The sequence below is a fragment of the Rutidosis leptorrhynchoides genome, unplaced genomic scaffold, assembly GCF_046630445.1.
Source record: "Rutidosis leptorrhynchoides isolate AG116_Rl617_1_P2 unplaced genomic scaffold, CSIRO_AGI_Rlap_v1 contig145, whole genome shotgun sequence".
Taxonomy (NCBI): Eukaryota; Viridiplantae; Streptophyta; class Magnoliopsida; order Asterales; family Asteraceae; genus Rutidosis; species Rutidosis leptorrhynchoides.
The window spans coordinates 46,845-55,747 of NW_027266397.1; the positions used below are offsets into that span (position 1 = coordinate 46,845).

Consider the following 8,903-nt stretch of genomic DNA (forward strand, 5'->3'; position numbering starts at 1 on the left):
CATAAAAGGGCACTTTGACCTCGCCTCCATGCTAGGACAATCCGGTTTTGTTTTGGCTACGAGAACGACAGCACGGGGAGAAACGTCCACGTCCTTTCCTCCGTCTGCCGAATGGTTCTTGCCCTCCCCGGAATGTTCAATACTTTTCAAACAAGACAGAAACCAGTAAGATAGGCATCGAGTCAGAAAACCATTCCCTCCCGCCAACTTGTCAAACTGTTTCCGAGTGCCAGCATTTCCACCCGCTTTCTCTCTTTTTCCCCATCCGGGAACTGGAACTGGAGGCTTCGCTTGTTTTGTTGACTAGTACGTTAAGTAGGGAGCACAGCATTTGCTGGTTTTTTTGCCATTTGCTCGAGCTCCAAGACGTCTCTCTTCCTCCGAGATCCAGAATAGGTCCGAGCTCGGAAGTTTTCTTTGCCATTAGTTCCTCGGGAGGCCGAGGTCCTTGATCATGGCGGGCAAGAACTCGTTCGTTTTCTTGATTTTCATGGGGTTGAGCTGCTTCGGGTTGGTGTGGCTGGCCGAGTCAAGGCTGCCCCAAGCGGAAGGTACGAGTTAATCTTTTTTTGCTGTGAACGGTATGAGTACGTGTTTGGATGCTGAGAAATTGCGGGGGAGTTGCAAGCTTTTGCTCTCTGGAAATCTGGGTTTCGGTTGGTTCACGTCGCTGAGAGTAGATGGGGTTAGCTCGTTGCGCTCTGTTTCTCTGCTCTGTATTTTTTTTTTTTTTCCTTTTAATGACAGTGTTGGAGCTGACTGGGAGATGGGAAAAATTTAGTGTAAGATTCATGTGAAAATCTCTCTACCCAATGTTTGCGATTCCTTTCTAGACTTTAATGGGTGTAATTTTGATATTCTGATTGGTAAGTAGAGATGGGAGTTTTCAGTTTCTGTAGCCAGGAAGAAGGGAAGATAAGCGGCACTTTCTATTTTATATTATTCGGTCAGATAATGGGACTCATGTTAAAAAACTCTAATTTGGGTAAGGCAATTTTAGTCTATCCTTCAGTGAATTTGCCTGATGCCTATATTAGGTATATTATTGAATGCCACATGCTTTATGGATGGATAAATTCTCTCTTGGGCTCGTGGAACTGGTACGAGCAATGGAAATTTGTTGGCTGACCTATTCAGAAACAGTTTTTGGGTAGCTTTTCTTGCTGGTCTGTATAGCGATCTTGAGTGTCCTTGAGAATGTTATGGCAACCCTAAAATAGATGACCGCTGTGGTAGAGTGAAGAAACCTTGTCGTCGCTGTTATGCTGGTCACCTCTTCTACACAATTGTTTACCTTGGACGCTTGCAGTTTTACTCGCCTTGCAAGCACTGTGTAATTAAAGGTGACATTATACACCTCAAATTTTCTGATTATGATGCATCAGATGTACCTTTACCCCTCCCAACTGAAGCCACAATATTACAGAATAGTAGTAGGTTGTCTCCGTGGTTGAATCATTTCACAGAAAAGAGTCATACTGACCTTATTCACTAAATAAATACTTGACATTTACAGAAGGGGCTTTGGTCTGAACTTCTGGACTATGGTAACTCATTTTGTGTTTCTATTTTTTTCTCATTTTCTTTTCCATAATCACAAAGCGAGAGAATATGGATGTAATAATCATCTACCAGAGCATTAACTTTCTTTGGCAAAGCAACTACATCCTTCATTACTAGTCAATTTCCTCTCATTAACAATCGTAACTTATACCTTCACTTTCTCTAATGGTGCTTTCTTTTCTGTTCATGCAATTTAGTTGATGCTCTCCACGAGATCACGAGCACAATGGGGTCGACATACTGGGATTTTGATGGTGACAATTGTGAAATACGAACGGTTGGGTTAGCACTGCAGCCGCCAGCAGAAGCTGAGAGTAGCATTGGTTGTGATTGCAACATTGGGAACGATACCTTCTGTCATGTCATAAGGATGTATAAGTCCCTCATCCAATCACTGAAGCTTCTTCTTGATTACCATCTCAATGCTACTCTGCCCGTCTGCATTGCTTCATACTTACCCCTATTTTTTGCACCAATCTTTGTGAATTTTAATGAAATCATACATTATATCGTTTACTTGTGTTTTCATAATATAATGTTTGGGCAATATGATTGATGTAGTTCATTGGTAAAATAGATCATTATTCCACTCTTAGACAAGCACATTTTAGTTTTTTTCTCATCAAAATGTCTCTTGCAACCGTTAGAACTGTACTTGATATTGAGCCGTTTCTGAAAGCAGCGACATAAAGTTTTTGAGTGTCTTGACATGGTTGTTCTCGAAAGTGTGAGATCACCCTCATAAGTCCAATTAAGAGAAGATATAATTGCCATTCAAAATTTGATAACTTCCACCATTTCCCCAGACATTTGCTTTAACAAACCACAAAAGGCAATGTCTTCCAATATGTATTTCCAGAAAAGAAAAAGGGTTGTTAAAGTGCAAAATGTGGTGGCATCAGTGAAGAAGAGGGATATATCAGTATTTATCTTTGTGCTTATTTATGCCTTTTCCAGGAGATGTAAATTAGTCTCTTCAGTATATATATGAGTTCAGCAATCTTATCTGCAATTTTCAATGCTGATTCATGGTGTTACACTATAACTTTCCAAATATGCAATGGAGCCATCTCTTGTACTTAACATTGACCTGATTATCGTGCATCACAGAGTGCTGAAGTTTCATAGTCTACCCGGAATCCTCCCCCCTGAGCTTGCTAAGCTCCCTTATCTCAGAGAGATGTAAGGATTAGTTTCCACTTCCTTCATCTGTTACACTATTTTGCTACTTTGTGTCCAATTATAAATTTGGGCTACCTAGCAATTTTTTTTTTTTTTTTTTTTAATAACATGCTGGTGAACTCTTGCATTGCAGTGATTTTGCTTACAACTGCCTCAGTGGTGAAATTCCTGACGAGTTGAGTTCCATGCAGTTGACATCAATGTAACTAATACTCCCTGATTTCCTCACATCATATGTTTTCCTCTGATTGACTATTAACAGAAAAATAGTTGTGCAGCTCTCTTCTTGTGAATCGCTTATCAGGAGCAATACCGACATCATTGGCAAACATTACCTCTCTAACATATCTGTAAGTTTCATGCTAAATCTAATCATTTTTGCAGTGCATTTCTTTCCTGAGCAATTGTTGCATTTTGAAATCATCAGAGAAGCACGTTCAATGGGAGCTATATTTTGCAGTTTCTTTTTGCCTTTCTCCATCAATGGATTGCCACTTCCTTTTATGTAGAATTATATCTAGAACATTTATATAAAAATTTCTTTCTCATGACTGTCGGAAAAAACTGTATTTATTGAATTTCAGAAGAATGGCTACAACGCCTTTGGTTTCAGATAATTTAGTTGGAGTCTATTACGAAAGAATATATTTGGTTAATTCAATAACAATTATAGAGTTTCTTAATCAGGAATCTTGAAGCCAATCAGTTCTCTGGTCCTGTTCCTCATGAGCTTGGGAGTTTAATCAACTTACAGAATTTGTAAGAAACCCTACTACTCCTAAGCTTGGGACTATTTTTCTTCCAGCTTTATACTTTTATTTACTTATCATGGTGCCATGATATGGTCATAGGATTTTGTCCTCCAATCAGCTGACAGGAAACGTGCCAACTACATTTGCCACCTTAGGAAATCTGACAGATTTGTAAGACAACGATGTGCTTGTCCTACATAACTATCACGATTTGAATGCCTACTAACACTTTATATTTTATATTACAGTCGGATAAATGACAACAACTTCAGTGGCAGAATACCCAGTTTTATCCAAAACTGGAAGCAGCTGAATAAACTGTAAGATCACGGCTTTAATACAATTTGTGTGGGTTAAGTTTGATGATCGACGTGTTTTTTCTTATAATCTACATACTGCGTATTTTCATATACACTTCAACTCTTGAAGCGAAATGCATGCAAGTGGACTTGAAGGACCCATTCCATCATACATTTCTGCCTTGAATAAAGTAGAGGACCTGTGAGTAATTACCTTTCTCACAATTAATGCTTTATCTTTTGTAATTTAGGATGCAAGTCATATATTTGTTTAATTCATAGTTAATTACTAATGATTAAATGCGTTGACAGGAGGATTAGTGACATTGATGGTCCTCTCCAGCTATTTCCTGCACTGGACGTCATGACAGGCTTAGTGATATTGTTAGTCTCCGTTCTTCGATACAGAGTTTGTATTCTCCTAGGATGTGCTTGGTGTTTGAGTTGTTAAACCTGGCAGCATAATGTTACAGGGTACTGAGAAGCTGCAACTTATCTGGGCAAATTCCCGCATACATGTGGAAATTGCAGAATCTAGAATATTTGTAAGTAAATCTTGTTAATTTTTGACTTGAGAAGTTTTAATATTCTTCTTACAGCTGAAACTGGGCTTGCTTACCGTATGTCTTCATGGTCCTAGGGATCTCAGTTTTAACAAATTGACTGGGCAAATTCCGGCTACAATCAATTTAAAGCGCATAAAATTCATGTAAGTTCATCATTTGCATGCCCATGGATGCATGTGTCCATGCAAGTCTTCTTGTATTGCCGTCTCTTACTTATGTCAGTGCAAAGCAAAAATTTTCTTGATAAAATATGCTAGTGGCCTGTACCATGTGACATAGTGCATCCAGACGATCATTTTAATGGTTTCTTTCTTTTCCTATTGTATTAATTATGTCACATGATTTTTTCTTAGATTTCTTACCAGCAATTTATTAACGGGAAGTGTTCCGGACTCAATCCTGAGGGAAGGAACCAGCGTGTATGTTTCTTGTTCTTATCGAGTTGATTGCCCTCACCATCCTCTCGATTCCTTTCATCTTAAAGTTAGTTTTTCCCCATGCTGTGTGCAGTGATCTTTCATACAATGACTTCGCATGGCAAGGTCCTCACCAACCTGCTTGTCGAGAAAACATGTGAGCTCACCTGTACCTGTGCTATATTTCTCTTTAGATATCTTTTGTAAGATATTCATGGCAAATCTGATTTTGTTACTCTGCCCATTTTCTTCAGGAACCTGAACTTGAATTTGTTTAGAAACTCCGCAGCAGAAAATAACTCGTAAGATGCCTTTCATCATGCCCAATATATGTCTTCATTCTTTATTTATTTATTTTTTTTTGGCAGATTCCGGTAAAAAGCTTGAATCCTTCAGTTGAAAGCACAGTTTTGTTGCCAAAGTGATCATCTTTGATATGACGGCTTTTCATTCATGAGCATTTTTTCACAGAAGTCTCAGATCTGTAATTATCCGAAGGGTTCAAATATTTTGATTGCCAAACGGCCATATGACTACATACCCAGTTTCTTTTTTATTTTATTTTTTAATTCGCACTGAGTTTTTTTGTGAAATGAAAGGTGTGGGTATATTTGCTGGTCGGGGCTAATTCATTTATACATCTGTTGCAGAGGCAGAGGTGTTCCTTGCTTGGAGAACTTCCAATGTCCACGTTGTAAGTATTTGCTTGCTGAATCATTGCTCTCCATCTCACAAAAGCCATGGAATTTTCAAAGTTGGGTTAAACTGCTACATTTTTTTATATACTTGTTCATTTTTAGCATCAACTGTTTGGTCGTCCACTACATGGTGCTGTAGTAATGTTTTCTGTTATTTTCTCTCTGTCAAGGTCAGAAGTTTTCTGAATCATATGAATTTTTTTATCAGACTCAAGTTGTTTACATGTTAATTGTGGTGGAAAAGATGCAAACATCAAGGAATCTAAGCAGAAGATCATCTATCAAGGAGATCAAGATGAAGAAGGTGGTGCTGCAAAATTCTATTTAAATCGTAATGAGTTCTGGGGATTCAGTAGCACAGGGGACTTCATTGATGATAACGATGAACAAAACCTGCGCTATTCTGTGTATCTACTTTCCTCAAACCTCACCGTCTTGGATTCAACAGCACGAACAGCCCCGATTTCACTGACTTATTTTCATTATTGCTTGGAGAACGGGATGTACAATGTGAAACTCACATTTGCAGAGATACAGTTCACTAATGACAAAACATATAACAGCCTCGGGAGGCGGGTGTTTGATGTTTATGTTCAGGTACTTAAGTTCTCATTGGAACACCTGGATTTCACATTGCATATAGTTTCAATTCTCTGGCACATTAAATCTTGGTTAAATGACTTTGGCACAGGAAAAGTTGATTCTGAAGGACTATGATATTGAGATTGCAGCAGGTGCTGCTCAGAAGCCAAAAGAGGAAGTCTATAATGTCAGCGTGACAAATAATATGCTGGAGATTCGTCTAATTTTTGCTGGAAAAGGGACAACAAGGATTCCTAAGAGAGGATCTTATGGTCCACTTATTTCTTCCATTTCTGTAGTTTCAGGTGAGGCTGAAAATCTTTACTATTTCGTATAGCTAGATGGTTTCAGTAGTCCGATGCTGACCTGCATAAAATTTGAGGCCATTGATAAGTGTAATACACTGGTTCTAAAGCCCTTTGATATGATAGTTATGATTATAGCATTATCCAGCTGTGCAACCAATCATTTTCATCATTGGCTTGTCTCGTTTCTGTTGGGCAGATGTCAAAGGGTGTTCAAGAGGTGGAAAACAAAAGACTGCTGTCACAGTTGGAGCTGGAGTTGGAGCTGGAGCATTTTTCATTGTTCTCTTATCACTCTGTATACTTAAGTGGAAAGGCTATTTCCGAGGAAGAACCAAGAGAAGACAAGGTGCAGTTTCTATGAATTTTGATAAATATGACTGAATGTTCTCTGTCATCAGTCTGACTTACTTGAGAATACCACAATCTGGTGCTTCACCACCTGTCCTTTTTTAACTGAATGAAAGAAACACAGTTAATCTAGTCTACTGTGCAAGTCGCCAATAGTCTACTTGGGCTTACATAAAATTAGACATTCAATTTGTTGCTCCACAGCATTAGATATCACTAATGAATGCACTTGTACCTAACTATGGAGTATATATCCGTCTCTACTGTATCAGTGATCTAATTCTCTCTTTTGGGTTTACCTTCTTGAGTTTTCTGGCTTCAAGTTCCATCTATTCTCTGCTTATATAGGCATGGAAGGACTATATCTGCAGACTGGGACATTTTCCTTGAAACAAATTAAAGCTGCAACAAATGACTTCGATTCTGCCAACAAAATTGGGGAAGGCGGTTTTGGTGCTGTCTACAAGGTGCATGCTGTTATGTGTCTTGTCCCGTTCCATATTTCTTCGTGTAACCTTCTTATAAATTAATTCTAGTAATTGGGTTTGCATGCAGGGTCAATTAAATGATGGCACTGTAATAGCAGTTAAGCAACTTTCATCGAAATCGCGACAAGGAAATCGAGAATTCTTGAACGAGATAGGAATGATATCATGCTTACAACATCCAAATCTTGTGAATCTCCGAGGGTGCTGTGTTGAAGGAGATCAACTATCACTGGTTTACGAGTATATGGAGAACAATAGTCTTGCTCGTGCCTTGTTTGGTCGGTTCAACTTATACAAGATATGATTTAAGCACCATACAAAATAGGACCTAGATAGATGTCGAAATAATGAGCATCTATGGCTTCTTGGGTTTTACAGGTCCTGATTATCATCAACTTCAGCTAGACTGGCCCACGAGACATAAGATCTGCACTGGGATCGCTAAGGGTCTCGCCTTTCTACATGAAGAGTCTAGACTCAAGATTGTCCACAGAGATATTAAAGCTACTAATGTGCTACTCGATCGAGATTTAAACCCGAAGATATCAGACTTTGGACTGGCCAGGCTTCATGATGAAGAGAAGACTCACATTAGCACCAAAATTGCCGGAACCATGTACGTTATGTTCTCCCCATCAAATTCCATGCCCAAAATTTCTCAACAGCACCTTGACTATAGATTATGCTCTCTGGTGATGCTATAATTTCTTAAGATTGTCGATTTAACAGATCGTGATCTTGTTTGCAGAGGATATATGGCTCCAGAATATGCATTGTGGGGTAAACTCACGTACAAAGCCGATGTGTACAGCTTTGGAGTTGTGGCCTTGGAGATAGTTAGCGGGAAAAGCAATAACAGTAGCCTGCCGAGTGATGACTGTTTCTGTCTATTGGATTGGGTATTTTTCTGAGTCTCTGACTTGACCTAAAGCAAGAACATACTATAAGAATTTATCAATAGCTCTATGATGAAGTACTTATTTATGTTGAATTGTGCTGCAGGCGTGTCGCTTGCAACAGACTGGAAACTTGATGCGACTTGTCGATGAGAAGTTAGAGACCGAAGTCAACGAAGAAGAAGCGAAAATCATGGTCAAAGTTGCTCTTTTGTGCACAAATGCATCTCCATCTCTAAGGCCCACGATGTCTGAGGTGGTGAACATGCTCGAGGGAAAAATGGCCATACCGGACGTGATCCCGGAACCGAGCACCTACTGTGAAGATCTGAGGTTCAAAGCCATGAGGGACCTCCGCAAGCACAGCCAACAGCAACGTTATACCGAACGCCATAGCCAGAATTCCATGACCATCAACACGTTGCGGTCTTCATCAAGCACCTCAAGAGTTGTTTGATGTAAATCAAGATTCTCCCATAGATTGCATGGACATTAGTTGCCACGGCATACCAATCTTATGCTTGTCTCAAACAAGCGAATCGGAATCCCATTGCCATTTCCGAAGAGAAGGTTCCTCGACTACGATGACTTTGATTGGTGGAAGCAGAAACACTTGCCGAGGCCTAGTGGCTAGGAAGTCTGGGATGTGCAAAAGCTGTACAAATTAGGAAGCATTGGTGCTTGAATGGGTGACCCATTTCTTAGTTCGTCACTTCTCTTCGGCGTTTCGAGCAATATGTAGATCAAAGTTACTGATTCAGATGTGCCCAAATTAATGTACAGTGTACTGAATTACCTGTTTTTT

General features: G+C 39.4%; 1 protein-coding gene across 1 annotated transcript; it reads left to right on the forward strand.

Annotated features, from left to right (window-relative positions):
• The first annotated feature begins 454 nt into the window (after positions 1 to 454).
• Positions 455 to 8,555, forward strand: LOC139881350 (probable LRR receptor-like serine/threonine-protein kinase RFK1). Its single transcript, XM_071865836.1, has 24 exons — positions 455 to 551; positions 1,761 to 1,935; positions 2,674 to 2,745; positions 2,879 to 2,947; positions 3,024 to 3,095; positions 3,433 to 3,504; positions 3,597 to 3,668; positions 3,746 to 3,817; positions 3,927 to 3,998; positions 4,109 to 4,180; positions 4,270 to 4,341; positions 4,437 to 4,505; positions 4,716 to 4,781; positions 4,873 to 4,935; positions 5,033 to 5,080; positions 5,429 to 5,472; positions 5,685 to 6,073; positions 6,168 to 6,363; positions 6,563 to 6,712; positions 7,063 to 7,181; positions 7,270 to 7,480; positions 7,581 to 7,818; positions 7,951 to 8,101; positions 8,205 to 8,555. The coding sequence occupies exons 1-24, from the start codon at positions 455 to 457 to the stop codon at positions 8,553 to 8,555; spliced, it is 3,012 nt and encodes a 1,003-aa protein (XP_071721937.1).
• The last annotated feature ends 348 nt before the right edge of the window (positions 8,556 to 8,903 follow it).

Coding starts and splice junctions, on each gene's coding strand:
- LOC139881350 (XM_071865836.1), top strand. CDS start 455: ATGGCGGGCAAGAACTCGTTCGTTTTCTTGATTTTCATGGGGTTGAGC. Junction 3,505..3,596: donor TTAATCAACTTACAGAATTT/GTAAGAAACCCT, acceptor ATATGGTCATAG/GATTTTGTCCTCCAATCAGC. Junction 4,936..5,032: donor CCTGCTTGTCGAGAAAACAT/GTGAGCTCACCT, acceptor CATTTTCTTCAG/GAACCTGAACTTGAATTTGT.